The 11,546-nt window shown below is 45.5% G+C and overlaps 1 protein-coding gene across 1 annotated transcript in view; it reads right to left on the bottom strand.

Annotated features, from left to right (window-relative positions):
* Positions 1 to 11,546, bottom strand: part of LOC121839285 (phosphatidylinositol 3,4,5-trisphosphate 5-phosphatase 2A-like) — a 61,967-nt gene that overhangs the window by 28,231 nt on the left and 22,190 nt on the right. The window contains exons 3-8 of the mRNA XM_042297636.1: positions 10,263 to 10,407; positions 5,881 to 5,965; positions 5,028 to 5,174; positions 4,853 to 4,943; positions 4,309 to 4,398; positions 3,596 to 3,691 (exon numbers count right to left, since the gene is read on the bottom strand). Of these exons, the coding sequence (XP_042153570.1) occupies positions 3,596 to 3,691; positions 4,309 to 4,398; positions 4,853 to 4,943; positions 5,028 to 5,174; positions 5,881 to 5,965; positions 10,263 to 10,407 (654 nt within the window). The remainder of the gene's footprint in view (positions 1 to 3,595; positions 3,692 to 4,308; positions 4,399 to 4,852; positions 4,944 to 5,027; positions 5,175 to 5,880; positions 5,966 to 10,262; positions 10,408 to 11,546) is intronic.

Below are 11,546 nucleotides of genomic sequence, written 5' to 3'. Positions count from 1 at the left end.
ATAGACAGACAGAGGGGTTACAAAACAGACAGATACACACACGGACAGACACAGAGACAGACGAAACAAATATCCGAATTCATTACCCACATAATAAACTTCAGCCTAAGAGATGCAAGGTGTCACCACCAGGGGGAGTCAGCGGGTTGACACAGTCAGTTCCACAAGTTCACTAAACTATCCTGCATGTCGGCAATAGCATTCCACGTCAACAATCTCATCTGGGTTCTCAGTGAAATGTATCCTACATCTTTTAGTATAAATAACAATAAAAATGTCAATAAAAGGCAACAACGTTACAGAGCTCAGTGCAGCTACAGTATAGCTCTCTCTGGAAACACCCCAACCCCCTTCCCCCTTCCCCCTGCATCTTACTCATCTCACCAACACACTTCTTCCCTGCAAACAGGAAGTGGCTAAAAAGGAGGTGAACACACACACACCTACACACATACACACACACACCAGACCCCAACACACACCAGACCCCAACACACACCAGACCCCACACACACACACACACACCAGACCCCAACACACACACACACAAGACCCCAACACACACACACCCCAACACACACACACACACACACACACACACACTGAAGTCTACGGTGAGCCCCTCAACCGCTGTATAAACCACACAGGGGAGTGTAGGTGACTGACTGGTAATCTGTGTCTGCTGCCTCCCCAGTCTAGTGTCGTCAGACAGACATGTTTGATTTGATGTCTATTGGGCTGTGATCAACAACATAGCTCAAAGAGTAGGAAGCTCTCTCATCCATTCATATGGCGATGATACAGTGTTAAACACTCTACAAACAAAGCTTTCTCTGCCCTTAACCTTGTTCTGAACACCTCCAAAACAAAAGGTCATGTGATTTGGTAAGAAGAATGCCCCTCTCCCTACAGCTGTGATTACTACCTCTGAGGGGTTAAAGCTTGAGGTTGTCACCTCATACAAGTCCTTGGGGGTATGGCTAGATGGTACACTGTCCTTCTCTCAGCACATATCAAAGCTGCAGGCTAAGGTTAAATCTAGACTTGGTTTCCTCTATTGCAATCGCTCCTCTTTCACCCCAGCTGCCAAACTAACCCTGATTCAGATGACCATCCTACCCATGCTAGATTACAGAGACGTAATTTATAGATGGGCAGGTAAGGGTGCTCTCGAGCGGCTAGATGTTCTTTACCATTCGGCCATCAGATTTGCCACGAATGCTCCTTATAGGACACATCACTGCACTCTATACTCCTCTGTACTGGTCATCTCTGTATGCCTGTCGCAAGACCCACTGGTTGATGCTTATTTATAAAACCCTCTTAGGCCTCAGTCCCGCCTATCTGAGATATCTACTGCAGCCCTCATCCTCCACAACCCTCTTAGGCCTCAGTCCCGCCTGTCTGAGATATCTACTGCAGCCCTCATCCTCCACAACTCCCCCTCTGAGATATCTAGCAGTCCTCATCCTCCACAACCCTCCCTCAGTCCCGCCTGTCTGAGATATCTACTGCAGCCCTCATCCTCCACAACCCTCTTAGGCCTCAGTCCCCCCTATCTGAGATATCTACTGCAGCCCTCATCCTCCCACATCACAACACCTGTTCTGCAGGTCACATTCTGTCCTCCACAAAGGTCACTCCCCCTATCTGAGATAACTGCAGCACACAACATCCCTGGGTCCCCAAAGCTCCGCTCTCTTTTCAGTTCGCTGCAGCTAGCGACTGGAACGAGCTGCAACAAACACTCAAACTGGACAGTTTTATCTCAATCTCTTCATTCAAAGACTCAGTCATGGACACTCTTACTGACAGTTGTAGCTGATTTGTGTGATGTTGTCTCTACCTTCTTGCTCTTTGTGCTGTTGTCTGTGCCCAAAAATGTTGTGTTTTCGTGTGTTGCTGCCATGCTGTGTTGCTACCATGTGGTGTTGCTACCATGTTGTGTTGCTACCATGTTGTGTTGCTACCATGTTGTGCTGCTACCATGCTGTGTTGCTACTATGTTGTGTTGCTACCATGCTGTTGCTACCATGTTGTGTTGATACCATGCTGTGTTGCTACCATGCTGTGTTGCTACTATGTTGTGTTGCTACTATGTTGTGTTTCTACCATGCTGTGTTGCTACCATGTTGTGTTGCTACCATGCTGTGTTGCTACCATGCTGTGTTGCTACCATGCTGTGTTGCTACCATGTGGTGTTGCCACCATGTGGTGTTGCCACCATGCTGTGTTGCTACCATGCTGTGTTGCTACCATGCTGTGTTGCTACCATGCTGTGTTGCTACCATGCTGTGTTGCTACCATGCTGTGTTGCTACCATGCTGTGTTGCTACCATGCTGTGTTGCTACTATGTTGTGTTGCTACCATGCTGTGTTGCTACCATGCTGTGTTGCTACCATGTTGTGTTGCTACTATGCTGTGTTGCTACCATGCTGTGTTGCTACCATGCTGTGTTGCTACTATGCTGTGTTGCTACCATGCTGTGTTGCTACCATGCTGTGTTGCTACCATGTTGTGTTGCTACCATGCTGTGTTGCTACCATGTTGTGTTGCTACCGCGCTGTGTTTTCATGTGGTGCTGCCATGCTGTTGTCTTACAGTGGGTCTCTTTAAGTAGTGTTGTTGTGTCTCTCTTGTCGTGATGTGTTTTGTCCTATATTGTTATTTTATTTAACATTTTTAATCCCAGCCCCTGTCCCCGTTTGTGAGAGGCTGTCATAGTAAATAAGAATTTGTTTTTAACTGACTTGCCTAGTTAAATAAAAGGTTCAAGAATGTATTATGTTTTAAATTTGGCTTGTTTGACGTCACAACCGACAGTGCAGGCGACTGCCGACTGACTGATCTACAAATGACATTGCATCATAAATAACTAGTCGTTATTGTTTGTAGATCAGTCAGTCAGTCACCATTTTGATGCTCTCCAACACAACCAATGTCTCTCAGAGTGGAAAACCAATCAATGAGTCGATCAATATTCAGCTCCATATGAGCTATGACCAATGGACATTCAGCTTCTCAAATCCAGCTGTTACTAACTTCTGAAACACGTAACAGACCAGGTGATGTTAATCGCAGAGTGATTCAACATGGTAACATATTGAACTTGGATCCTGTTCAGCCAGTCCATTAAATCAACTCAGCTGGAGTGTATGTTTACATGGAGGTAAAGTACTTCCATTTAAGGTCAGTTCATTCAGGAAGGTTTCCATTTTAAATTCCTGAAATGGAATTCAAATGCCTGACAGAGTGAATTGAAATGGACCATGACCCCAGGCAGGCGTGGTATTTACATCTCCAGAGCGCTAGCTAGCTGAGGCGTCCACTTCCTGGTTACTGATAGTGATCATCCTTCCATCACACCCACTCAGTAGTTGTCAGCTCCACTGAGCACAGCATTGAGGGCTTTGGTCTCTACACTCTGGTCACATCAGTCATCTAAATCCTAACAGAGGTAGGACCACAGAGCAGACAGAACTACACATGGGGACAGGTGTGGCACATTCCAGTCTGTTCAAAAAACTTCCTGGAGAATCTAGGAATTCCGAGCCACACCCACTGATATATCGCCAAGTGTGTGTTTGCATGTACCTCAAAGGCCTGTACGGGGATTGTTTTGCTGTGGCGTGTGAGAGGAGGAAGAGAGGAGAGAGTGGACACACTCAAATCCTGCACAGCCTTCAGAGCCTAGAGGGAGAGAGAGGAGAGAGGGAGAGAGAGGAGAGAGAGAGAAAGAGTTATGAAACCTGAACAACCACAGTGTAGGGTATGTATACTGGTTTAGTGACTTCCTGGTCTTCTTCTTCCCTCTCTCCAGTCCTCCCATCTTCTCACTCCATCCCTCTCTCCCCCTCTCACTCCATCCCCCCCTCTATCCTCCCCCTCACTCAATCCATCCTATCCTCCCCCTCACTCAATCCATCCCTCCCTCCCTCTCCCTCTCCATCCCTCCCCCCCTCCCTCCCTCCCTCCCCCTAGGACATAGAATGACTACTAGATAATATGTCTATGCTCGTAGGCTTACCTTCTTCTCTATAGAAGACAGTAGATCTTTGAGGATGGCCAGTTTAGTGACCAGATTCTCCCTCCCTCCCCTCCCTCCCTCCCTCCCTCCCCCTAGGACATAGAATGACTACTAGATAATATGTCTATGCTCGTAGGCTTACCTTCTTCTCTATAGAAGACAGTAGATCTTTGAGGATGGCCAGTTTAGTGACCAGATTCTCCCTCCCCATCCCTCCCTCCCTCCCTCCCCTAGGACATAGAATGACTACTAGATAATATGTCTATGCTCGTAGGCTTACCTTCTTCTCTATAGAAGACAGTAGATCTTTGAGGATGGCCAGTTTAGTGACCAGATTCTCCAACTCCTGATCTCCACCTTGATTCACCGACTACAGAGGAAAACAGGCCGTTGCAACACACACACACATTAGATGCTATGCAGGCGTGGCCCCATGGTGTGTTGTCACACCATGGGAAAGTGGGTCTGGCCCTTTAAGACTACATTAGCCACAGTGTGTGTGTGTGTGTGTGTGTGTGTGTGATTACAGCGTGACTCTCTCAAGCACAGCTGTCTCCAGGAACTCTTGTTGTTTTTCCCTGGGAGACAAAGAGCTCTTTCCTCATGACCCTCAGTGCACTCAGGAGCACTGTGTGTGTGTGTGTGTGTGTGTGTGTGTGTCTGTGCGTTGAAGAGGAAACCAAGGTGCGGCATGTCTAAGCTTCCTGTGCTTCCCAGAGTCATACATTTCACCTCACCATCTGTCTCTTGCGTGCATGCACACACACACACACACACACACACACACACACACACACACGCACACGGTAGAAAAAGTATAATACCTGCTGTATCATCTTGGACACCATGAAGGCACTCTGTTGGTCAAACACCTTGGACAGGATCTCCAGCCCAGACAGAACCTTATCCACCTCCCTACACACACCCACAGATAGGTTTTTGAGTGTGTGTGTGTGTGTCTGTGAGAGAGAACATTGTGTGTATGTGTGTGTGTCTCACCCATTGAGGCGTTTGCAGGAGGACACCAGTGTCTTGTTGAGGTGGGGCAGAGAGCTGGCTCCCTGTTTGACAGCCTGCAGGTCCAGAGCGTAGCTTCCCTTCAGATACTCATGGGAAATGGTGCTCAGGCCGTTAGCAGCAGGGGCGCTAAAGTAGGACGGAACAACATCACAATCCGTGTCAGTAGAACAGACACGGGTCTTAAATCCTCTGGATTTTCCACAGAGACCATGGGGGGGGACTGGCCTTGTGGTGAGTATAGAACACTGCAGACCATGGGGGGGAAGGGGGGTGAATAAGACTGGCCTTGTGGTGAGATATAGAACACTGAAGACCATGGGGGGGGGGCTGGCCTTGTGGTGAGTATAGGGACCATGGGGGGCTGAGGGGGACTGGCCTTGTGGTGAGTATAGAACACTGGAGAAGACAGGACAACAACTTTCCAAAGTCACAGATTTCCTCAGGATCAGACAGCTGCTGACTCACTGTCTAAGTAAGACAAACTACACACACACGGTTTCTGTGGAGTCTCTCTCACTCACACACACACACACACACACACACACAGCATCCTCTCTGAGCTGTGTGGTTTTAAACAGGATGTTGTCTTCCTATCTGAGGAGATGAGGAGGGGGGGGTGTGAAGGGCAGGAGGGTAAGAGAAGATAAAGAGAAGGAAGAGAGGGGAAGGGTTCTTGAGGGTTGTTCTAGGCCCTGAACAGACTTACTGAATCTCTACAACCAGCATCAGTTGGGAGGCAGTTGATCACATTTAAGACCCACCTTTTACTAGGGCCAGGAGTTTTACCAGGTCCCGCAAAATTGTGTGTGTGTGTTTGTTCTGTGTGCCGTACCTGTCGGTTGGTGTCTCCGGGGCGGAGCCTGTAGGTGTTGTGGAGGTGGAACGAGGAGGGAGGGGCGGCTTCTCATCTTCCCCATCTGACCAATCACATAGAGGGAGTTAACACTTGACCAATCAGAGAAAGAGACAGAAAGAGATGGCGCGAGAGACAGACAAAGAGATACTAGTCTTTCAGAGCGTTCAGTCAGCCCACTGACATCCCTATCAGATCACAGCTAAATCAATCTACCCGAAAAGAGCAATACTCAATCATGAGGCATCAAAGCCAAAGGAACTGAGTAACATTAAGAAATGCTATAGATGAATGGAATGCAGTTTGGAAAACCTAACAAAAAAACAATTAGGCAACAACAAATTCAATCCCTTTCAGACAACTTCCTGGACAAAATGTTTCACTGTAATAGTGAAGGTGTAGAAAGTCTAAACAGTATATTTGACCTCTCACCTTCCCTATCAAATCTAATAATTTCAAACAGAAAACCAAAGAAAATGAACAACAATGACAAATGGCTTGATGAAGAATGCAAAAACCTAAGAAAGAAATTGAGAAACCTGTCCAACCAAAAACACCAGAAAACCCAAGTCTACGCCTTCACTATGGTGAATCACTAAAACAATACAGAAATACACTATGGAAAAAGAAGGAACAGCGCATCAGAAATCAGCTCAATGTAACTGAAGAATACATCTAACCACTTCTGGGAAAATTGGAAAGCACTCAAAGAGTTATCTATCCAAAACAGATGTGTGGATAAACCACTTCTCCAATCTTTTTGGCTCTATAACAAAGAATAAAGAGCAAAAACATATACATGATCAATTACAAATCTTAAAATCATCTATTAAAAGACGACCAGAACCCACTGGATTCTCCAATGACATTTAATGAACTACAGGACAAAATACAAACCCTCCAACCCAAAAAGAAATGTGGTGTTGATGGTATCCTAAATGAAATTATAAAATATACAGACAACACATTTCAATTGGCTATACTTAAACTCTTTGACATCATCCTTAGCTTTGGCATCTTCCCCAATATTTGGAACCAAGGACTGATCACCCCAATCCACAAAAGTGGAGACAAATTTGACCCCAATAAGTACCGGGGGAAATGTGAAAACAGCAACCTTGGGAAAATCCCCTGCATTATCATTAACAGTAGACTCGTACATTTCCTCAGTCAAAACAATGTACTGAGCAAATGTCAAATGGGCTTTCTACCAAATTACCGTAAGACAGACCACGTATTTACCCTGCACACCGTAATTGACAAATAAATCAAAGTCTTTTCACGCTTTGTTGATTTCCATAAAAGCTTTTGACTAAATTTGGCATGAGGGTGTGCTATACTGGTCACCCCCAAAGCCAACACTTCCTTTGGCTGCTTTTCCTTCCAGTTCTCTGCTGCCAATGACTGGAACGAATTGCAAAAATCACTGAAGTTGGAGACTTATATCTCCTTCACTAACTTTAAGTGTCAGCTGTCAGAGCAGCTTACCGATCGCTGCAGCTGTACATAGCCCATCTGTAAATAGCCCACCCAACCAACTACCTACCCACCTCATCCCCATATTTGTTTTTTTGTTTTTCTGCTCTTTTGCACACCAGTATTTCTACTTCCACAGCCTCATCTGCACATCTATCACTCCAGTGTAAATTGCTAAATTGATTTGCCACTATTGGCCTATTTATTGCCTTACCTCCCTAATCTTACTACATTTGCACACACTGTACATAGATTTTTCTATTGTGTTATTGACTGTACGTTTATTTATCCCATGTGTAACTCCGTGTTGTTATTTTTGTCGCACTGCTTTGCTTTATCCTGGATAGGTCGCAGTTGAACATGAGAACTTGTTCTTAACTCACCTTCCTGGTTAAATAAAGGTTAAATATTTTTAAATAAATAAATACAAATTGATGGAAAGTGGTGTTGGGGGGAAAACATACAACATTGTACACAAACAACAAGTGTTAAAGTTGGCAAAAACTTTCTTTCCACAGGGCCGGGGGGTGAGACAGGGATGCAGCTTAAGCCCCATCCTCTTCAACACATATATATGAATTGGCGAGGGCACTAGAACAGTCTGCAGCACCCGGCCTCACCCTACTAGAATCTGAAGTCAAATGTCTACTGATGATCTGGTGCTTCTGTCACCAACCAAGGAGGGCCTACAGCAGCACCTAGATCTTCTGCACAGATTCTGCCAGACCTGGGGCCTGACAGTAAATCCCAGTAAGAGAAAAATAATGGTGTTGTTACAAAAAAGGTCCAGTTACCAGGACCATAAATACAAATTCTATCTAGACACCATTGCCCTTGAACACACAAAAAAATATATACATACCTCGGCCTAAACATCAGCACCACGGGTAACTTCCACAAAGCTGTAAACAAGCTGAGAAACGAGGCAAGAAGGGCAATCTATGCCATCAAAAGGAACATCAAATTCAACATCCAAATTAGGATCTGGCTAAAAATACTCAGTTATAGAACCCATTGCCCGTTATGGTTGTGAGGTCTGGGGTCCGCTCACCAACCAAGAATTCACAAAATGGGGCAAAAACACCAAATAATGCATGCAGAGCAGAATCGGGCCGATGCCCGTTAATTATAAAATCCAGAAAATAAATTCTACAACCACCTAAAAGGAAGCGATTCCCAAACTTTTAATAACAAAGCCATCACCTACAGAAGAGCCCCTTAAGCAAGCTGGTCCTGGGGCTCTGTTCACAAACACAGACAGACCCCTAGGACAGCAACACAATAAGACAAAAACCAAATCGTGAGAGACAACGGAAAGAATTAACAAAAAAACAGCAAACTAAACTCAGCAAAAAAAGAACCATCCCTTTTTCAGGACCCTGTCTTTCAAAGATAATTCGTAAAAATACAAATAACTTCACATATCTTCATTGTAAAGGGTTTAAACACTGTTTCCCTGCTTGTTCAACGAACCATAAACAATTAATGAACATGCACCTGTGGAACGGTCGTTAAAACACTAACAGCTTACAGACGGTAGGCAATTAAGGTCACAGTTATGAAAACCTAGGACACTAAAGAGGCCTTTCTACTGACTCTGAAAAAAACAAAAAGAAAGATGCCCAGGGTCCCTGCTCATCTGCGTGAACGTGCCTTAGGCATGCTGCAAGGAGGCATGAGGACAGCAGATGTGGCCAGGGCAGTAAATTGCAATGTCCGTACTGTGAGAAGCCTCACCAGCAGTGATGGTCGGAGTCGCGTTTATCGTCAAGGGAATGAGCGTTACACCGAGGCCTGTACTCTGAAGCAGGATCGATTTGGATGTGGAGGGTCTGTCATGGTCTTGGGCGGTGTCTCACAGCATCATCGGACTGAGCTTGTTGTCATTGCAGACAATCTCAACGCTGTGCGTTACAGGGAAGACATCCTCCTCCCTCATGTGGTACCCTTCCTGCAAGCTCATCCTGACATGACCCTCCAGCATGACAATGCCACCAGCCATACTGCTCGTTCTGTGTGTGATTTCCTGCAAGACAGGAATGCCAGTGTTCTGCCATGGCCAGTGAAGAGCCCGGATCTCAATCCCATTGAGCACGTCTGGGACCTGTTTGATCGGAGGGTGAGGGCTAGGGCCATTCCCCCCAGAAATGTCCTGGAACTTGCAGGTGCCTCAGTGGAAGAGTGGGGTAACATCTCACAGCAAGAACTGGCAAATCTGGTGCAGTCCATGAGGAGGAGATGCACTTTAGTACTTAATGCAGCTGGTGGCCACACCAGAAACTGACTGTTACTTTTGATTTTGACCCCCCCCTTTGTTCAGGAACACATTTTTCCATTTTTGTTCGTCACATGTCTGTGGAACTTGTTCAGTTTATGTCTCAGATGTTGAATCTTGTTATGTTCATACAAATATTTACACACAAATAAACGGTTGACAGTGAGAGGACTTCTTTTTCTGCTGAGTTTAGAATGCTATTTGGCTCTAAACAGAGAGTACACAGTGCCAGAATACCTGACCACTGTGACTGACCCAAAATTATGGAAAGCTTTGACTATGTACAGACTCAGTGAGCATAGCCTTGCTATTGAGAGAGGCCACCGTAGGCAGACATGGCTCTCAAGAGAAGACAGGCTATGTGCACACTGCCCACAAAATGAGGTGGAAACAGCTGCACTTCTTAACCTCTTGCCAAATGCATGACCATATTAAAGAAACATATTTCCTTTAGATTACACAGACCCACAAAGATGTCCAAAACAAATCCAATCTTGCTAAACTCCCATATCTATCACCTCAATGTCGCGAAACTCCCATATCTGTCACCTCAATGTCGCTAAACTCCCATATCGGTCATCTCAATGTTGCTAAACTCTTTTGGGTGTACCTGAGTAGTCCCTGTCCTCTGGGATGCTCTCCTCTCTGTCTACGGGGTACAGTAGAGTGCTGACCAGTCCCTGGCTGGGCTGGAGGTACAACAGGACCAGCTCTGGGAGGCTCTTAAACCGCTTCGGCTGCACCCCCTGAGACGTCTGAGAGAGGGAGAGAGGAGCAGGAGAGAGAGTAGGCACTTCAAAGAAATACACTGTTGCAGAGACACGTCACACTCTGGACAGCACGTTCAGAATAAAGCTGGGTAGGTAGGTAGGTAGTAGATTGGTAGGTAGGTAGGTAGTAGATTGGTAGGTAGGTTGAACATTGGTTGATAGGTAGGTATGTCGGTAGGTAGGTACTAGATTGGTAGGTCGGTAGTAGATTGGTAGCAGATTGGTAGCTAGGTAGTAGTTTGTTTGTTAGGTAGGTATTTGATGGCTTGATAGTTAGGCAACTAAGTAGTAGGTAGGTAGGTAGGTAGAAGATTGGTTGGTTGGTAGTAGATTGGTAGGTACGTATGTAGGAGATTGGTAGGTAGGTACTAGAATAAAGCTGGGTAGGTAGCATATTGGTTGGTAGGTAGATAGGTAGGTACTAGATTGGTAGGTTGGTAGTAGATTGGTAGGTAGGTATGTAGGAGATTGGTAGGTAGGTACTAGAATAAAGCTGGGTAGGTAGAATATTGGTTGGTAGGTAGGTAGATAGGTAGGTCACAGTTTGGTAGAAGAGTAGGTAGTAGATTGGTAGGTAGCAGTTTGGTAGGTAGGTAGGTAGGTAGGTAGGTAGGCAGTAGTTTGGTGGGTAGGTAGTAGATTGGTTGGTAAGTAGATAGGTAAGTTTGGTAGGTAGGTACAGTGAGGGGAAAAAGTATTTGATCCCCTGCTGATTTTGTACGTTTGCCCACTGACAAAGAAATGATCAGTCTATCATTTTAATGGTAGATTTATTTGAACAGTGAGAGACAGAATAACAACAAAAAAATCCAGAAAAACGCATGTCAAAAATGTTATAAATTGATTTGCATTTTAATGAGGGAAATAAGTATTTGACCCCTCTGCAAAACATGACTTAGTACTTGGTGGCAAAACCCTTGTTGGCAATCACAGAGGTCAGACGTTTCTTGTAGTTGGCCACCAGGTTTGCACACATCAGGAGGGATTTTGTCCCACTCGTCTTTGCAGATCTTCTCCAAGTCATCAAGGTTTCGAGGCTGACATTTGGCAACTCGAACCTTCAGCTCCCTCCACAGATTTTCTATGGGATTAAGGTCTGGAGACTGATAAGGCCACTCCAGGTC

The sequence above is a fragment of the Oncorhynchus tshawytscha genome, linkage group LG14, assembly GCF_018296145.1.
Source record: "Oncorhynchus tshawytscha isolate Ot180627B linkage group LG14, Otsh_v2.0, whole genome shotgun sequence".
In the NCBI taxonomy this organism is placed as follows: domain Eukaryota; kingdom Metazoa; phylum Chordata; class Actinopteri; order Salmoniformes; family Salmonidae; genus Oncorhynchus; species Oncorhynchus tshawytscha.
This window is presented reverse-complemented; position numbering and strand designations above follow the sequence as displayed.